This window comes from Equus przewalskii, chromosome 17 (assembly GCF_037783145.1).
Source record: "Equus przewalskii isolate Varuska chromosome 17, EquPr2, whole genome shotgun sequence".
Lineage (NCBI taxonomy): Eukaryota > Metazoa > Chordata > Mammalia > Perissodactyla > Equidae > Equus > Equus przewalskii.
This window is the reverse complement of record NC_091847.1, coordinates 75,952,947-75,973,875: the sequence shown is the minus strand read 5'-3', so window position 1 is coordinate 75,973,875 and position 20,929 is coordinate 75,952,947. Positions and strand designations below refer to the sequence as shown.

At 39.5% G+C, this 20,929-nt stretch overlaps 1 protein-coding gene across 2 annotated transcripts in view; it reads right to left on the bottom strand.

Moving 5' to 3' along the window:
* CDK15 (cyclin dependent kinase 15) overlaps nucleotides 1-20,929 on the bottom strand; it is an 87,925-nt gene that overhangs the window by 45,226 nt on the left and 21,770 nt on the right. For both annotated transcript variants that reach the window (XM_008534073.2, XM_070581749.1), the window contains exons 7-8: nucleotides 18,474-18,597; nucleotides 16,674-16,794 (exon numbers count right to left, since the gene is read on the bottom strand). In XM_008534073.2, the coding sequence (XP_008532295.1) occupies nucleotides 16,674-16,794; nucleotides 18,474-18,597 (245 nt within the window). The remainder of the gene's footprint in view (nucleotides 1-16,673; nucleotides 16,795-18,473; nucleotides 18,598-20,929) is intronic.

The following is a 20,929-nucleotide window of genomic DNA, read 5'->3' as shown; positions in this document are numbered from 1 at the left end:
CAATTTGGATATAATGGCCACTATATCTACTTTTTACTGATTTTTCATGTATAAGAGACATCTTGATATGTGATACAATAATTTTGATCAGACACATGTAACTTAAGAATCTAGTGAACAGTATCTTGAGGCAAATTTTTAGAATTATTGTCATTTTAAAGCTCTTCGTGAACTTATATTTAAATATCCATGTCCTAGAGACAGAGATTGGATTGGTGGTCACCAGAGGAGAAGGGAGGACGGGGGGGGGGGGGGGGGTGAAAGGGGTGATTAGGCACGTGTGTATGGTGATGAATGGCAATTAGTCTTCGGGTGGTGAACATGATGTAATCTACACAAAAACTGAAATGTAATGATGTACACCTGAAGCTTATTTAATGTGCTAGATCAATGTTATCTCAATTAAAAAAACCCCAGAAATCCAAATATAAAAATAAATAAATATCCATGTTCTTTTTGCTTCCTGTCTTTAAAGCAATAGATGTAAAAGGTACAAATGAAACAATATACGGAAGAGGATAAAAGCAATGGGAAGCTGTGAAATGGTTAAAAACCATCCTGGTTGCTAGCAATGGTCGACAATGAGATAAGCCAACTGAGAAACTAGGTTGGTGAATATCGTCAAATGGCCTGCACCCACTGCTTCTCTCACTTTCTCTGTGTGTACTTGAAAGGTCTCAAAATATTTCATTTTGAGTGAAAAATAACCCCCATATATATATATACGTGTGTGTATATAAAACATATATGTAATTGCTTTATTAACTGATATAAAATAGAAACGAAAGGTACTGGGTTTTGAAGACTTGAACCAACCCTCCATCCAGTACCCTAACACCTTCCAGAAGCCCCGTGGCCTCACAAACTACTGGGAGGCCTGAGGGCATTTTAAACGATGTTCAAAACCATAGTCATTGCTAGGTTTACACCTGTAGCCCACTTTTTCTCTCCCCTGAAAAGGCTTTCATTGCTTAGAAAAAGCTTGTTGCCTTTTCATGTTTTTTCATACTAGTGGCTGTGGGCAACCAAGAAGGAAGTCCTTTCCTTACACACTTTTTTAGTGTCCTTTATCTTCTACTCCACTAGGAGAGTGTACAAAATTATGTAAAATATATTGGAGAAAGCTGGACATTAAGGCCATAACGCAAGTACTACAAAGTAACATAAGATGTTTGTGTTATGGAATAAAATGCTAACATCTGGCTGAAATTCCCAATCGGCATCTGTGTGGTTGGTGCCTACATGCACAGACTGAGAACAAACAAAATTCCTACATCAATTATATTTCAGTATCTGGAATATCCATAAGGACCATAAATATCAATGCATTGGTAAGAAAACAAGTCTATGCACTTTAAGTTTGAAAGATAAAAGATGTTTTCTTGGTGTAAACATTGTTTTTTAAAAACTGTACAATTCATCTTCCTATTTTTTCATTTGTTCTTCAGAACTGTTTTATTTTTATTTGCTTTGTAAACAGGTCATGTGGCTTTCATATTTTTTACTTGCTTCTTAAACGAGTCATGTGGCTATCATTTATTTTACTCACCCCTGTCTAGCCTCAAGCAAATATATTAAATATTCTGAGCATTCAGGTCCAGATAGGGAAGCAGCTCCTCTTTCCTTTTATTCCTCTGTTTTGTTCTTAAATCTTCGGTCTTGTGGCTCTTCCTACCCTACATGTCTTCAGGCTTCTCAGAGGATCCCTGCTCTATGGAGACACCCTTGGGGCTGCCCAAGCACATGAAGGGGAACTTCACACGCGGGGAAAAGACCCGGTGGCACCAAGCGCTGACGATTTCCTCCCAGGACGGAGAGATGCACACCGTCGTTCTATCGCTGCAACCGCGGTTCTTCAGCCACGTTACGGCAAACGGCTTACACGTTTCCTGCATTTTCTGGCTCTCTTCCTACCCTTTTCTGTATTCTGAGCATTAACAAATTCTATAGGAGAGAAAAAGATTCCTTAAACTCCTCAGGCAATCTCTGGGGAAATAAACTATCTCAGGAGTTTTGGGGTTTTGGAGGTGCAAGGGGCACATAAAAATATTGTTGGGAGAAATGAATTAGTACTGCGTTTTTTGCTATTGAAGTTAACTTAGAACAACCTAATATATGGCTGGGACATGACATTTCCATTTGCTTTTCCCAGGGCCACTTTTTATGTTTGGAAGTTTGCAGAAAGAAATCCAACTGTAAAGATTCTCTCAGGCAGGGACAACTTTCCGTAGTCCTAAAACCAGCAGCTGCCTCAAGTCAGCTTTGAATACAGGACTTGTGTTCCAAAATAAATCCCTCTTTATTTTATTTTATTGTTTCAATTATTTTATTGCGGTCATATTGGTTGATAACATTGTGTAGTTTCAGGTGTACATTATTATATATCAGTTTCTGTATAGACTCTATTGCGCTCACCACCAATAGTCTAATCTTTATCGGTCACCATACATATGTGCCCCTTTCCCCCTTTCCCCTGCCACTGCCCCCTTCCCCTCTGGTAACCACTAATCTGTTCTCTTTATCCATGAATTTGTTTATCTTCCACATATGAGTGAAATCACATGGTGTTTGTCTTTTTCTGTCTGGCTTATTTCGCTTAACATAATACTCTCAAGGTCCATCCATGTTGTTGCAAATGGGATGATTTTGTCTTCTTTTATAGCTCGGTAGTACTCCATTGTACATATATACCACATCTTCTTTATCCAGTCATCAGTCGATGGGCACTTGGGTTGCTTCCATATCTTGGCTACTGTGAATAGTGCTGCAGTGAACATAGGGGTGCAGAAATCTCTTTGAATTGTTGATTTCATGTTCTTTGGATAGATACCCAGTAGTGGGACAGCTGGGTCATATGGTATTTCTACTTTTAATTTTTTGAGAAATCTCCATACTGTTTTCCATAGTGGCTGCATTCCCACCAGCAGTTTGCATTCCCACCAGTGGTGTATGAGGGTTCCCTTTTCTCCACATCCTCTCCAACATTTGTTATTTTTTTATCTTGGTGATTATAACCCTTCTGACGGGCACAACGTGATATCTCATTATAGTTTTGATTTGCATTTCCCTAATAATCAGCGATTTTGAACATCTTTTCACATTCCTGTTAGCCATCTGTCTAATGGAAAAATGTCTGTTCATATCCTCTGCCTATTTTTCGATTGGGTTGTTCGTCTTTTTTTTGTTGAGTTGTATGAGTTCTTTATATATTTTGGAGATTAACCCCTTGTCAGATATATTATTTGTAAATATTTTCTCCAGTGGGTGGCTTGTCTTTTTGTTTGGTTCATAGTTTCCTTGGCGTTGCAGAAGCTTTTCAGTCTGATGTAGTCCCAGGAGTTAATTTTTTCTTTTGTTTCCCTTGCCTGGGTAGATCGGTATTTGAAAAGATGCTGCTAAGACTGATGTCAGTATACTGCCTGTATTTTCTTCTAGGAGTTTTATGGTTTCAGGTCTCACATTCAAGTCTTTAATCCATTTTGAGTTAATTTTTGTGTATGCTGTAATCTAATGGTCTATTTTCATTCTTTAGCATGTGGCTGTCCAGTTTTCCCAACATTTATTGAAGAGACTTTCCTTTCTCCATTGTATGTTCTTGGTTCCTTTGTTAAAGATTAGCTTTCCATAGATGTGTGCTTTTATTTCTGGGCTTTCAATTCTGTTCCACTGATCTGTGTGTCTGTTTTTGCACCAGTACCATGTTGTTTTGATTACTATAGCTTGGTAGTATATTTTGAAGTCAGGGATTGTGATGCCTCCAGGTTTGTTCTTTCTTCTCAGGACTGCCTTTGCTATTTGGGGTCTTTTGTTGTTCCATGTAAACTTTAGGATTCTTGGTTCTTCATGATATTCCATGAAGAATAACCTTGGGATTCTGATTGGGATTACATTGAATCTGTAGATTGTGTTAGGTAATATGGAAATTTTAACTATGTTTATTCTTCCAATCCATGAACATGGAATATCTTTCCATTTCTTTATGTCTTCTTTCATTTCCTTCAATAATGTCTTATAGTTTTCAGTGTATAGGTCTTTCACCTCCTTGGTTAAATATATTCCCAGATATTTTATTTTATTTTTTTGTGATTGTAAATGGGACTGTATTCTTGAGTTCTCTTTCTGATAGTTTGTTATTAGTACCTAGAAATGCAACTGATTTTTATAAGTTGATTTTGTACCCTGCAAAATGGTTTGCTGTGGTTGTCGATTATTGTCTAATAGTTTTCTGATGGATTCTTTAGGGATTTCTATAAATAGAATCATGTTGTCTGCAAACAATGAGAGTTTCACTTCTTCCTTTCCAATTTGGATACCTTTCATTTCTTTTTTCTTGCCTAATTTCTCTGGCCAAAACCTCCAGTACAATGTTAAATAGGAGTGGCAAGAGTGGGCACCCTTGTCTTGTTCCTGTTCTCAGAGGGATGTTTTACAGTTTTTTACTGCTAAGTATGATGTTGGCTATGGGTTTGTCATATGTGGGCTTTATTATGTTGAGATACTTTCCTTCTGTACCCATTTTATTGAGAGTTTTTTTTTTTTTTATCATGAATGGATGTTGGATCTTGTCAAATGCTTTCTCTGCATCTATTGAGATGATCACATGATTTTTATTCCTCATTTTTTAATGTAGTGTATCATATTGATTGATTTGCAGATGTTGAACCATCCCTGTGTCCCTGGTATAAATCCCACTTGATCATGGTGCATGATCTTTTTAATGTATTGCTGTATTCAGTTTGCCAATATTTTGTTTGGATTTTTGTGTCTGCGTTCATCAGCAATACTGGCCTGTAATTTTCCTTCTTTGCGTTGTCCTTGTCTGGTTTTGAGATCAGGGTGATATTAACCTCATAGAATAAGTTAGGAAGTGTTCCATGTACTCACTTTTTTGAAATAGTGTGAGCGGGATAGATATTAAATCTTCTTTGAACGTTTGGTAGAATTCTCCAGAGAAGCCACCTGGTCCTGGACTTTTGTTTTTGGGGAGGTTTTGAATACCGTTTCAATTTCTTTGTTGGTGATTGGTCTATTCAGATTCTCTATTTCTTCTTGATTCAGTTTTGGGAGGTTGTATGAGTCTAAGAATTTATCCATTTCTTCTAGGTTGTCCAATTGTTGGCATATAGTTTTTCATAGTATTCTTTTATAATCTTTTGTATTTCTGTGGTATCAAGTGTAATTTCTCCTTTTTTATTTCTAATTTTATTTATTTGAGACTTCTCTCTTTTTTCTTAGTGAGTCTGGCTAAGGGTTTGTCAATTTTGTTTATCTTCTCAAAGAACCAGCTCTTAGTTCCATTGATCCTTCCTACTGCTTTTTTTTTGGTTTCTGTTTCATTTATATCTGGTCTAATTTTTATTATTTTCCTCCTTCTGCTGACTTTGGGCTTTGTTTTTTTTTCTTTTTCTAGTTCTGTTAGGTGTAGTTTAAGATTACTTATTTGAGATTTTTCTTGTTTGCTGAGGTGGGCCTGTATTGCTATGAATTTCCCTCTTAGCATCACTTTTGCTGCATCCCATAAGAGTTGGTATGATGTATTTTCATTTTAATTAGTCTCCAGATATATTTTGATTTCTTCATTGATCCAATGGTTGTTCAGTAACATGTTGTTTAGTCCCCACATATTTGTGACTTTCCCAGCTTTTTTCTTGTAGTCGATTTCTAGTTTCATAGCATTATGGTTGGAAAAGATGCTTGATATTATTTTAATCTTCTTAAATTTATTGAGGCTTGGCTTGTTTCTCAACATATGGTCTATCTTTGAGAATGTTCCATGTGCACTTGAGAAGAATGTGTATTCTGCTGTTTTGGATGGAATGTTCTATATATATCTGTTAAGTCCATCTGGTCTATATTTTCATTTAATTCTACTATTTCTTTGTTGACTCTCTGTCTGAATGATCTATCCATTGATATAAGCGGGGTGTTGAGGCCCCCTACTATTATTGCATTCTGTTAATTTCTCCCTTTAGGCCTGTTAATAGTTGCTTTATGTACTTTGGTGCTCCTGTGTTAGGTGCATATATATTCATAAGTGTTATGCCCTCGTGGTGGAATGTCCCTTTTATTATTATACTCCCCTCCTTGTCTCTCATTGTCTTTTTAATCTAAAGTCTGCTTTGTCTGATATAAGTATGGCAACACTTGCTTTCTTTTGCTTGCCATTTGCTTGGAGTATCATCTGCCATACCTTCACTCTGAGCCTATGTTTTTCTTTAGAGCTGAGATGTGTTTCCTGGAGGTAGAATATTGCTGGGTCTTGTTTTTTAATCCAACCAGCCACTCTGTGTCTTTTGATTGGATAATTCAATCTATTTACATTTAGAGTGATTTTGATATATGAGGGTTTAATACTGCCATTTTATCTCTTGCTTTCTGGTTTTCTATATTTCCATTTTTCTTTTCCCTTGTATTTCTGACTGCTATTTCAGTTTGTTGGTTTTCTGTGATGGTTTTCTCATTGTTTATGATTTGTGGCTTTGCTCTGATTTTTTGCTTAGTGGTTACCATGAGGTTTGTATAAAAGATCTTGTAGATGAGATAGCCCATTCTCTAATAGCCACTTATCTTGATTAGCCTAAGTAGGTTACATCCCTTTCCTCTTTCCCTTCTGAGTTATTGTTGTCACAAATTATTCTTTGTTGTGTTGTGAGTTTGTGACTAAATTGAAGTGTTTAAAGTTATTTTTGATGCTTTCCTCCTCTTTATCTTTTATATTTATAACTTTTATATTTAAGTGTTTGCTAACCTGTTCTGATAGAGAGCTCCAATTTTCTGACTTTGTCTATCTCTTAACTCAAAGCTTTGTGAAACTTTGCCTTTTTGATCCAGATAGGAGGGCTCCCTTCATCATTTCTCATAAGGGAGGTCTAGTGCTGAGGAACTCCCTCAGCTTTTGTTTGTCTGGGAAAGCTTTATTTCTCCATCATATCTGAAGGATGGTTTTGCTGTATAGATTATTCTTGGCTGAAAGTTTTTGTCTGTCAGTATTTAAATATATCATTCCATTCTCTCCTAGCATGTAAGGTTTCTGCTGAGAAATCTGCTGAAAGTCCAATAGGGATTCTTTTTTTGGTTATTTTCTCCTACCTTGCTGCCCTTAATGTTTTTTCTTTGTCTTTATTTTTGCCAGTTTTACTATTATATGCCTTGGAGAAGGTCTTTTTGCATTGATGTAATTAGGAGTTCTGTTGGTTTCATGAACTTGTAAGTCCAGTCCATTTCCTAGGTTTGGAAGTTCTCAGCTATTATTTCTTTAAAAAAGGTCTCTTCTCTTTTCTCCCTTACTTCTCCCTCTGGAATATTTGTAATCTTTATGTTGCTTTTCCTAATTGTCAGGTATTTCTTTAAAAATTTCTTCATTAAAAAGACAAATCTTAGTTCTCTCTTCTCCTCCACCTGAAGGATTTCTAGATTCCTGTCCTATAGTTCACTAATTCTCTCCTCCATAATGTCAGCTCTGTTTTTTATGGTTTCTAAATTATTTTTTATCTCAGTAATTGTGTTCTTCAGATCCACAATTTCTACATATTTTTTTAAGGGCTTTAATCTCTTTGGTGAAGTATTCCTTCTGCTCATTAATTTTATTCCTGAGCTCATTGAACTGTCTTTCTGACACTTCTTGTAACTTGTTGAGTTTCTCTATGACCACTATTTTAAATTCTTTGTCATTTAGATTGTAAATTTCTATGATTTCAGGATTGACTTCTGGAGACTTGTCATTTCTCTTCTGCTCTGAGGTGTTGCTGTAGTTTTTCATGGTGTTTGATGAACTGATCCTTTGCCAGTGCATTTGTAGTAACATCAGGTTGCAGATTCCACCTGCCACCACTGAGGAGAGTGGGAGCTGTGTTTCTGATCCTGTTCCAACTGCTGGAGCTTGTGTGGGTAAGGTTGCTTTGCATTTGCACAGCCTGGCCACAGTTGCTCAGTAAGTTGCTCTCGTGGGGGGTGTGGCATCTGTGCTCAGTGGGCAGGTTGCACAGGCACAGGCTGGCCCTACGCTTGCAGGTGGTTTGGCTGGGCCATTGTGCTTGGTGAGCAGGGCACTTTCATGGGGGCTGAGCTGCCATTACTCAGTGGGGCATGTTCCCATAGGTGGGGCCACCATGGCACAGTGGGTGCTCCTGCAGGCTGGGCTACCCATCCAAAGGCATTCATGTGCATAATGGGCTGCCCCCACCTCCTCTTATAGTCATGCTGGCCACTGTGCTTGGCAGGCAGGGCTCCTTCACAGAGGCTGAGCCACTGCCACTTGGTGTGGAGCACTCCCATGGTTGGGGCTGCTGTGGCACCATGGGCACTCCCATGGGCAAGGCTACCATTCCCAGCTACCACACTTGGCTGCCCCCCACCTCCTCTTACAGTCGTTTCTGGCCACTGTGTGAGGCTGTGACCTGGCTGGCTGCTGCTGGGGGTGGGAAGGGGTGTGCTCACCTAGTTCCAGTGCCCCTGAAGATCCTGTCCACCCACCTGCAGATGTATAACTGCATGGATCTCTCCGGCATCTTGTTGTGCTATGTGGGAATCCTCTGTTGGCTATCAAATGTCCGTTTAGTTGTAACTTAAGATGGGGAGAGACAAAAGGAACAGCTCACTCTGCCGTGATGCTGACATCACTCCCAATAAATCCTTCTTTAAAACCCAGTTTACCATGACATGGATGAACCTTGAAAACATTATGCTAAGTGAAATAAGCCAGACATGAAAGGTCAAATATTGTATGATCCCACTTATATGAGATATTAGAGTAGTCAAATTCATGGAGGCAGAAAGTAGAATGGTGGTTACCAGGGGATGACCGGAAGGAGTAATAGGGAGTGAATTTTTGGTGGGGACAGAGTTTCCATTTAGGATGGTGAAAGGTTCTGGAGATAGTGGTGATGGTTGCACAACAGTGTGAATGTGCTCAATGTCACTGAATTGTACATTTGAAAGTGGTTAAAATTGTAAATTTTATGTTTTCCATATGTTAACACAACACAAAAAAGTAAAAACAAACAAACAAAAGAACCATTGTAATCATCTTAAAACATTGCGTTTTTCTCACTGAAGTTGCTAATGGAACCTTTTAGGGTCTGGAAAGGTAGCAGAGAGAGAAGAAAAGATATTGGGAGACTACAGAATGTGGTGTAAGTGCTGGGAATAACCTATCTGTCCCACTTGTACATTTTCCATGATTTCACCATCTGCTCTGGGCCCCCCACTGGCACTGCTACCATCAGGGCTCAGTGTGAACAAGAGGCTTGTGCCCTACTGTGTTGTAATCAGTTTCTTTAAGACAAAGGCTCTAATGCTCACCCACTGTCCTCTGTCTCCTACAAAGTCATTTAGTTTGCACCCAATGGGGCTGCATGGCCTAGCAGAATAGGAATTTTTTTCTTTTCCTTCCTTTGTCAATTGGAAATCTTCTCCCTATTCACTTCTCTTATCACTCTGAAAAGGAAAAAAAAATGAGAGAAAGGGTATCCCTGCGTACACACCCACTGTCTAACAATTAGGTAGAGAGTGAACAAATACTGGAAACTCAATGGAAGATACCTATTGTTCTATTTCTGTGTTTCTCTTTTAGTTTTACCAGGAAAACCACAATAATAATGGAATGAATGAGAGTAATAACAATAACTTTAATTTATAACTGAATTCTATTTTGTAAGTGTCATCATTATTCATGGTCAAGTTAGTGAAACACTTATCAATGGAATAATATATATATTTGTATATGCATTAAAAGATAAGGGATACACAGTCTAGGAGAGACTTAGAGAACTAGGCTGGGTGACCTGGCCCAAGCCTTAGGAAAAAATTACTCAGAATGCAGCACAGAAAGTTGAGGAGACAGAAATGTGAGAAAGGATAAGATCCATGGGTAATAGACAAATGCAGTCTAATAACCTTTCACTGCAGCTCCAGAAACACAGAAGCGAATAGAGGCAACATTCAAAAAGAAAATGGCTGATGAAAGACATGAATTCATAATTGGAAGAAGTACAATGTATAGTAAGAAAAAAGAAATCCACACGAGATGCCTGAGAGTAAAAACTGCGTAAACACAAAGACAAAGAAAAACATGCAGAGAAAGTTAGAGATCACCTGCGAAAGAAGGACAATTAGGCTAAAAGCAAACTTCACAAGAGCAGCAATGGAAGACAAAGTGGGGACTGATGCCTTCAAAGATCTGGGAGAAAATACTCATCAATCTAGAATGATACCCCAACAAGACTACTTTTCAGCAATGAGAGTTTATGTTAAGAAACCAAAACAGAGTTTGCCACCAACAGACCTCCACTAAAGAAATTCTAAAAGATTTACTTCAAAAGAAAGGAAAATTATTCTAAACATAAGAGCTAAAGGGCATGCAGGAATAATGAACAGTTTTAAATTTATTTGCACTTAATTAAAATAGGTTCAAAGACTATAAAGCAAAAATGGATAGAATTATGACAAATCAACAATATTGTGAACAATTTCAACACACCTTTCATTGGTAGGTTAAACAGACAAAAATGATAAAAAGAATTTGGATAACACAATTAAAAATCTTGAATTTTTGAACATATGTGAAAACCTGTACCCAACAATTCAAGAATATGCATTCTTCTCAAACACACATGAATAATTGCAAACACCAATCATGGACCAGACCAGTGCTTCTTAAACTATCTTTGGTGAAATATCAGATTTTTCTCAACTTTTTGCTAATTTTTAATTCTGAAATAATTTCAAACTTAAAATTGCAAGAACAGTAGAAATAACTCTCTTATATCCTTCAAAGAGATTCACCAAATGCCAACAATTTGCCTCTTTCATTTCATCATTTTCTCTCTATCTCTGTCATCTCTCTCTCTCTCTCTCTCTCTCATCCATCTATTTTTATCTGAAGCAGTGAAGAGTAAATTACAGATACCATGACTCTTCACCCCTAAATACTGCCATGTGTATTTTCTAAGAATAAAAATATTCTCTTACATAACAACAGTGAAATTATCAAAATCAGAAAATTTAATGTTGAGCCAATACCACCATCTAATCTACAGTCCGTAGTGAAATTTCGCCTATTGTCCAGTAGTGTTCTTTGGCTCCTTTTATCCCAGCATCCAATCTAGGACTGTGCATTGTGTTTGGTTGGCACGTCCCTTAAATCTCCTTTAATCTGGAATAGTTGCTTAGTCTTTCTTTGCCTTTCAAAACCTTGATCCCGTAGGGGAACAGAAAATGCCACCCCAAAATATGCCGCTCTGGGAAAAGGACTATTTTAAGCTGAAGGCAACTGAGACAAAGCAGACATTGGATGAGTTCTCTACCTGCCTGATCGGCCTGAAAGCAGGGCATAAATTCCCCTTGTGAAGATGCCCCCCACCTTCCGATACCACAAGGGAGAACCACCTTTTCACTGGAGGCAGAGATGGCACCAAGAAGAATCTACATAAAGAAACTTGCTAAATAACCCTTATCTACCATTAGGGTCCCCCGTACATTTGCCTTCCCACAGTTTATGGCCCCTCGAAGAGTCCAGAATCCCCTTTCCTTTGTCTTGTCACTTCTCTACAAACATATTGTCCTTCATCAGACTAGTGTAAAAGCCTCTAATAGTCTAAAAGACTAGCTGTTGCTTTGGGAATTTTTCTTTCTTTCTATGAAGCCACCTCCCCTGTGTCATGTAATACTTTTAACATCAAATCAAATTTCTATGCTTTTCTCCTGTTAATCTGTCTCTTGTCAGTTTATTTTGCAGGCCCACTCACTGAACCTAAGAGGATAGAGGAAAATTTTTCCTCCCCCACGACCTTTTAAAGAGTACAGGCTAGTGACATTGTCGACTGTCCCTCAAACTGAGTTTATCTGAAGTCTCCTCATGATTTGATTCAGGTTATGTTTTTTTGCAGGAAAACCACATAAGTGACATTGTATCCTTCTCAGTGCATCATGTGAGGAGGCGCACGACGTCAGACAGTCCCATTATTGATCATATTAACTCTAATCACTTGGTTAAGGTGCTGTCTGCCAAGTTTTTCTACTATAAAGTTATTATTTTTCAGTATGGAGATTCCTCAAAAAAACCCTAAAAATAGAACTACCACATGACCCAGCTATCCCACTACTGGGTATCTACCCAAACAATTTGAAATCAACAATCCAAAGTAACATATGCACCCCTATGTTCATTCCAGCACTATTCACAATAGCCAAGACATGGAAACAGTCCAAGTGCCCACAGACCGATGATTGGATAAAGAAGATGTGGTGTATATATATACAATGGAATACTACATGGCCAGAAAAAAAGACAAATTCATCCCATTTGCAATAACAAGGAAGGACCTAGCAGGAATTATGCTAAGTGAAATAAACCAGCCTGAGAAAGACGAACACCAGATGATTTCACTCATATGTGGAATATAAACAAGCACTGGGACAAAGAAAACAGTTCAGTGGTTACCAGGCGAAGGGGGGTGGGGGGATGGGCACAGGGGGTGAAGGGGAGCACTTATGTGGTGACAGTCAAGAAATAATGGACAACTGAAATCTCACATTGATGTAAACTATTATGAACTCAATAAAAATAAATAAATAAAGTTACTGTTTTTTCCTTTGTAAATTAGTAAGTAATTTGTGGAGAGGTACTTTGAGACTATGTAAACATCTTATTCCTCATCAAACTTTTCCCTCTATTTTAGCATTGATGATTCTTGTTTGAACCAATTACTACTATATTATAAAATAGAGATTTTCTAATTCCATCATTTCTTCTCCAGTTATGGTTGACATTCTTCTGTAGGGAAGAGCTTCCCTTCTTATCTGTCCACCCATCCAGCTATTTATCTGCAGTATGGACTTAGGTATTCTTATTTTATTCGGTGGGTTGTAATCCATTACTCTTATTATTTACTTTGATGCTCAAATGCACCAGCTTTGGCCAGTGGGAGTCTCTTCAAGCTGCTTCCCATGTCCTTTTGACAGACACCCATCATTCTTTTGATCGCTTTGTAAAAAATGTTCCAGCCCAACAAGACATTCGTGGTTCATCTTGTACTTACTCTGCCCCAGCCTTAGAACTGGCCATTTCTCTGAAAAGTCCTAGTTCTTTTTAATAAGAAATGGCATTAAGAAATCAAGATCTAGGGGCAGACCAATCCTCATGTAAGACACAACAATAAATTTCTTTTTTAAAAAATGTACCTAGCAGAACCAAATGCAAATCCTCTCTGAGGGAACTCACTTCATTCAAGGCCTCAACAAAGTCTCACAAATGAAATTCCAAGGAAAATTAGTGCATCACTGTAAAAACAACTAAACATGCATGGAAAAAAGATACCAGATGCAAGAACCAAGAGAAACAATAAACAACAGAAAGATTTACAAGGACGTTTGCTCTTGATGTGTCAGACCTTAGAGAGAAAGTAATACAGCTTTATTGAGAGGCATTTAAGGAGCACTAAACAGATGGAGATACACCATGCTTAAAAACTGGAAGACAATATCACAAAGGTTTTAATAATCCTCCAAGTACTCTATAATTTCAATGTAATTCCAACGAAAATCCCACTAGGATTTGTCATGAAACTTGAAACACCAAACCTAAAATTTATATGAAAAATGAAAGGGGAAAAATAGTCAAGACACTCGTGAGGAAGATGAAGTAAGTGGGGAGACTTGTCCTACCAGATATCAGGTATTATTATAAACCTATAGAAACTAATATAGTGGGACATTGGTACAGGGACAGACAAATTGACTCCAGTGGAACAGAATAGAGAACCCAGAAACAGACCTATGCTTTAGGAAACTTGATATATGAGAGATTTGGCATGGCAGATCACTGAGGAAATTGGGGTGAGACAATTGGTTAGCAAAGACAAAGGTCAGTTTCCAATATATAAAGATTTAAAGTGAAAGGAAAAATTTTACTATTTTATTTTTTTGTGAGGAAGATTGGCCCTGAGCTAACATCTGTTGCCAATCTTCCTCTCTTTCTTTCCTTTTCTCCCCAAAGCCCCAGTACATAGTTGTATATCCTAGTTGCAGATCATTCTAGTTCTTCCATGTGGGACACTGCCACAGCGTGGCCTGATGAGCGGGGCATAGGTCCGCGCCCAGGATCTGAACCCGTGAACCCCAGGCTGCCGAAGCGGAGTGTGCAAACTTAACCACCCAGCCACGGGGCCAGCCCCAGAACTTTACAATTTTAAAGAATGTATTGGACATTATCATTCTAACCTCAGGGAGGAAAGGATTTTGTATATAAGAAACAAAAGGGCTAACCACAAAAGAAAAGACTGATAAGGTTAGCAATATTAAAATTAAGACCTTTTGTTCAAAACGACAACACAAAGATATGAAAACATAAGCTGTTAACTGGAGAAGGCTACCTGCAACACACATAACCGATAAAAGATTAGTCTCCAGAATATAAGAATTCCTATAAATCAATAAAGAAAGAAAAGGAAGGAGGGAGAAAGGGGAGAGACAGACCGTCAGAGGCAGAGACAGAGAGACCAAAAGAAAATAAATGAAAGACACAAACAGGCATTTCACAGAGGAGAAAACACAAATGGCAAATAATCCATGAAAAGATGTCCAACCTCATTAATATTTAGGGAAATGCAAATTTAGATCACAACATGATACCATTCTACCCACTTGATCAGCACGAATTAAGAAATCTGTTATTATAATGTTGGTGCAGATGAGCATAAGGGAGTACAACACACTGCTGGTGTATAAATGATCACGACCACTCTGGGAAACAATTCAGCACTAATTTAGGAAGTTGAACGTTCACATACTCTGTGACACAGCAAATCTACTCTGAAGACCCCTAAAGAAATCCTTAAATACAAATACCAAGTGAGTTCATAATAGCAAAAACAAACAAAACAAAAAACAAACTAAATAATGGAAACGTTCATCAAGAGGAAATAAAGGGTAGCCACAGTGGTCCACATGGATGAACCTTAGAAACACTGAGTGAAAAAAAACCAAGTTACAGAAGACTAAAAACAACATAATACCATTTTTAAAAAACTCAAAAGCTGGTAAAATAAAATAATATTTTTTAGAATACATAAAAATCTTATTCTTAAAAGGAGTAAGGGAATGATGACAAGAACAAATGCTCAGGGCAGAAGCACCTCTGGTGGAGGAGCAGGCGGATGGGAAACGAGTGAGTAGGGGCGGCGGTATCGATTACGTTCCAGTTGTTACAGTGGGTAGTGGGTTCACGGAGTTCCTTTTATCATGCTTCCTAATCTGCATCAGGTTTCTCTATTTTCATGCTATTGCCATTTTGGGCTGCATCATTCTTTGTTGTCAGGGGCTGTCCTGTGCACCATAGGATGCTTAGGAGCATCTCCGGCTTCTACCCTCTAGATGCCAGTAGCCCGCCCCACTCAGCTGTGACAATGAAAAATGTCTCCAGACATTGCCAATGTCCCTGGGGAGCAAAACTGACCCTGGCTGAGGATCACTGACATATATATATGTTATATATATTTTTGACTGCTTTGTAATAAAACAAAGTTTAAAAGTGACGAGCAGAAATTTCACTCTGTCTGTGAAGCACAACCAGGAAGTGGTCTCGAGGAGCTGGGGAAGCCGGAGCCTGCCGAAGGCCTTTGAAGTGACAGCGCAGAGAAGGGAAAGCTGACAGCTTCAGGAGGGTTTTGACTAGCAGGTGATATTTCTAGAAATGGTACGGGGTGTTGGGAAATCAACGACTACAGACACACTGGAGGAAAATTTCTGCAGCCTTTCTCAATTCTTTGGGAAATCCAAAAGCTTAGGTTAGCCTTTTAGGATACTGTTCAATTTTTTAAAAACCTATTATTGGGCCTTCTGTTTATATAAGACCCCTGTAAGGACTTGAAAGAAGTCCATATATTTGGTTACCTTTGAGGAGGTGGCTATGACTGCAAAGTCACCACACATCCAACTGTGGCCCCCAAAAGACTGGGATTTCCCAGGAATAAGATCCGGATAACATAACACCACTGGTCTGGGATGACAAGTGCCTGAGATCCCACAATCACCAGCACACCCCATTAGTCCAAGTCCCTCCCCAACAACATGGTTCTGCTCGAGAGCGCCTACCTCATTCTTGTACTTGCTCTACAGTCCCATTTAACCCTTCATGGGGAGTTTGTTACTCTCATTTTTTAAATGGAGAAATACAGACACAAAAAAGATACGTGACTTTTCAAGATAACGTAATCCAGAGTAACTGATTAGAAATAGAACTGGTGTGAAAATCAGGTCCCCTGAATCTTGGTCTTTATGTTTTTTTCACCAGCCTCTGAACCATGTTTGGGCATGTGTGAGCATGCATGCCCAGACGTGTGTGTGTGTGTCTGTGGTCTGGAGGTGTATGTGTGTTTCTCTGAGGATAAGGAGAAAAGACAAATGATTGAAGAGAAGAGTTAGGAGGAGGGACATGGTAGAAAGAGCACTGGATTCAGAAGATGCTGTGGGCAAGACCTCCCTGAGTCTCAGTTTCTTTAACTGTAAAAACTCATAGAATGATTGCAAAAATCAAATGAGATATGCATTTGAACGCACTTTATGTTTCTATATGTAACTGTGATTGCATTATTAGAGTTATTATTAAAAATGTAACACAGATGATAAGCAACCCTCATGGGTAGGATGACTCACATTTTCTTGGCACCGGCTCTTACCATATGTCCAGTTCAGAGGAATATTCAGTGGCTCCCAGCAAGGCATCAGGAGGGCGGTACCAGAGTGTCACAACTTCTGAAGAGTATGTCTGGCTGGGAACGGACTTGGCCCGAGCAAGACCTGACCAAAAGGGGAAAGCGCAGAACTCATTGTCCTGGGACTTCCTGGAGAGTCACAGTGATTTATTCTACCAAGGAGAGTATAGCTGGCAGAGTAAACAACATTTTAAAAATAATACACTGACTTTGAGTGCTTTTAAAAAGCCACTGAACTATCTTGATCCTTGTATGTCACTTCATCAAGTGAATTTCTCAAATTTTGGCCTACTTTGCAGCTAGATGTGGCCTTCCTTTCAGCCAACTGTAGGGAGGTGACTAAACTCTTGCCTCAATTATACAAACGGAAGTGATGTGTGAACCTCCAGATCTTGCTCTTAATGGAGGGGTTAAGCATTCTTCTCTTTTCTCCTTTCTGCAGGCTGTAATGAGAGGGAGGTGGCCACCATTTTGAAATATGCAGTTGGGCAACAGCCTAGGGACGGTGCGGTCACATGACAGAAGGCGCCAAGATACCATGGGGCCACCATGAGCTCTGACTGCTTAGGTCAGATTGTAATGCATGAGAAAATTGTTTCTAGCATGTTTATATCTCTGTAATTTTGCATCTCATAATAGCAACTGAACTCAATTCATGACTTATATGGGCACCCTCCATTTTTGCAGTCCAGGAACCCCCAGTTTAGTAGATAAAGGGTGGGGACTGCTAATCTACCCTTTATGTACTAATAAAGTTGATAAAATAAATAATAAGGTTGATAGGACCTTAGATGAGACACTCTCAAGTGCTCCTCTGCAAAATGAGAGTACTTTTGTCAGGTCAGCTACTTATTTCAAAGAATCTCATGATCTATAGCTGGAAAAAAATCTCAGTAGATGAGTTCACTTTGTGGGGAATTGCTGAAGGAATGTCTGTTAAATGCTTACACGTCTGGATGAAAGCTACTATCTCAGAATAAGGTCCTATAGCTATAGAATCTCCATCTGACATCTCTCAAACAGAGAAGGGTGGTTCCTCAGCTCACACAGAACTAGTTTTTCAATAAATATTTATTGAGCACCTATTATGATGCCAGGCACTAGGGATACAATGATAAACAAAAATGGACCCAGGCTGCCCTCATAATGCCTACGATCTAGTGGAGGAGACAAAATCATCCACATATATATATGTGTGTGTGCATAATTATAAACTGTAATAAGGGCTAAAATGGAAACATACAATGATACTCTGAGGACATGTGCATCACTTTGATGGGAATAAAAACCTCAGGCCCTCATATAGTCATACCTATATAGATACACAGGTGAGCGGAACAAGTGTCCCAGAGCCTCCATTCCAGCAGGAGTCCATCCTACAATCTGAGGTTAACTTCTTTATCCTGCCATCCTGGGGTAACCTCGATCTATTCTGACAGAATTTGTGCATCCACTCAGATTTAGGGAAACCTACCAAGTCCAGTCCACTTGACACACGTCTCTCTATCAAAAATGGCAGTGAGGTCATAGGGGTGCCCGAGTTTTAGGATTGATTAGACTGGGGCTTGATGGAGTCCTAGGCAGCTTCCAATCACACACTGTTTCTTGCCTCGTGCGTCCTATATGGTAGTTTGATACCCTCACAAAGCATCTTGTTCCCCGGGTCTCTACTTTTCAAAGGCCAGACCTAGTCAATGTTTTAAACACGTGCGCACAAAAGCATCATTGTTCACAGCCTAGAAAGAGACTCGAGGGGCAGCTTACCAAAATCAGCCAGTTTGAGCTCTCCCAGGTGACTGATGAGTAAGTTCTGAGGTTTCAGGTCCCTGTGAAGGACGTGTTGGTGGTGGATGTGCGCCAGGCCCCGCAAAAGTTGAAACATGAAAAGCTGGAAGGAATGAACACCTTATCTAAGCAAAGTGGAGCCACTACGTGTTGATTTCTCCTCTAAATCAAAAACAGTCATCTGAAAGAATTTGGTAAAAGTGTCTCTTGAGAGACCAAACAAATGAAGATTTTACATTCGTGGGGGCAGCGGGAAGGACAAGGAAAGTCAAGTAAGTCGACCATGTCCTACACAAAGGGATGCTGGCTTTTCCTGACATCTTGTTTCTTTGATACTGATGGAATTACCCTTCCTTAAAAATCTAAAGTGAAACTTTGAAGTTTCCTTTGGAACACTAGTTATTGATTTAGATGTGAAAGATTTAATTTTTTCTCCCACCGATGAACTTGGCATATAAGATCAAAGTTGACCTGGAAATGTGAGTCTGAGGTTTACAACTGCCTAAGTTTTCCAGGCTCTCTGATATGAAACCCTTTTAAAAACACAACACAAGGAGACCAGACCGGAAAATATACCCTTAGATGGTAGTAGGAAATAAAGGAACCATCATCTTTTTAAACTTCTTTTTAAAGTCTCAGGTTCAAAGTTGAAAACAAAGGAAATATACAGTATAGATTAAGAGGGGAGACAGACCAAAAGAAATTAGACCAAAAAAGAAAAAAATCAAAAGAGAATAAGAAATAAATAGTAGAGAAGAAAGAAGCGGCGGGGTGGGTTGGGGGTGGGGAACAACAGCAAAAATACGTTCTGGGCCCAAATTTTAAAATGTTGCATGTAGTTATAAGGCACAGAAACCAAAGATACTATTAGGTTCCCACCGATATAGAAGCTTAAGGAAAAAAAAGAATGCTTATTATTCCAAGTATCTTTTGCTATTTTCCAGTGCCACCGGCAATTGAGAATTCAAACATCAACATTAGTGTTTACAAAGACCTATGCCAACTGAGAACATGTTCTGGCTGTTTAGAAAAGAAAGGGCCAGGTCCAGCGTTCCTCGGGCCACAGGCAAAACAGCAGACGCAGAGCTGCATGGATAAATCCACTTTTTCCATCACATCTTGGAAACTAGGAACTTGAGAGATGCTAGGACCTGCACTGAGCTAACAATGACTTGAAGACCTTGGAGCCGTGCTGATGAGCAGCATGGGCTGAATGAAGCAGGAGCTGGGGAGCTGACCCACCACAGCAGAGCTGTGGCCATGTAGGTTCCATGCAGGTCCCACATCAGGGTCGCAAGCCACGTAAGAATGTTACAATTTTCTTGAGACTCCCACTTCAAATGTTCACTGGTTCCATGAGTCTTCCCGGTGATTTCTCTTCCTGGTGCTTCAAACACACACTGTTTGTTTTACCATTCATCATATCACTCAAGGCACAAAATTCCTATACCAACACTCAAAGCTTCCAATTGGTTATGAACATAAATGTTCATGGAAAAGGCTATATAAAGAAGCAACTCAAGTCCAAGGTACAAGGAAAGATGCCATAATATGTGCTTAAAAATACGTTTTTCCATGTAATGGTACCAAAGAAAGAGGGAGATGGAGACAGCTGAGGGACAGAGACAGGAGCAAGGAAGGGAAAATAACATTTAGCACCTTTTGTAATCCTGAAAACGACCCTGTGAGGTCTTATCCTCAATTTACAGAAAAGAAAAATAGGGCTTTAAAAACATGTTTAGAGGCGCTGGCCCAGTGGCGCAGCGGTTAAATTCGCACGTTCCACTTCAGCGGCCCAGGGTTTGCCGGTTCGGATCCTTGGTGCGGACATGGCACCACTTGGCAAGCCATGCTGTGGTAGGCATCCCACATATAAAGTGGAGGAAGATGGGCATGGATGTTAGCTCAGGGCCAGTCTTCCTCAGCGAAAAGAGGAGGATTGGCAGCAGTTAGCTCAGGGCTAATCTTCCTTAAAAAAAAACAAAAAACACCTCTAGAAAGAGTCAGGGCCAGGTCTCAAATTCGGCCCTCCCTGACACCACTACACCATCCTGAGAAACTGGAGAAGAGACAGTGAAAGCATGACGGGGAAGGAGGGAGTCGGCTGAGTCAGAGACAGCTTCTTAGTGGCCAGGCTGAAATGCCTTTCACGTCCCTGGAATAGACTGTTCTCACTCATGAGTCACACCCGCCTCCCCACTCCTTGCTCTTCGGTCTCTCTCCTCCCTGGCTCTACAGATGTCCTCAGGCACTTGTACGCAGTAAAGTACTGCGGTCTTAAGGTTTGGTATTTCATAGTCACACTTCTCAAAACTGCAGTCTGTGCTGACTAACCTCACCTCCCACTCGCTCTTGAGTCCCTTACAAGCTGAATTCTTCCATCAACACTGCTGAAGCTGCACCAACAACGGGACCAGTCTGACGGTGCTTTCTCA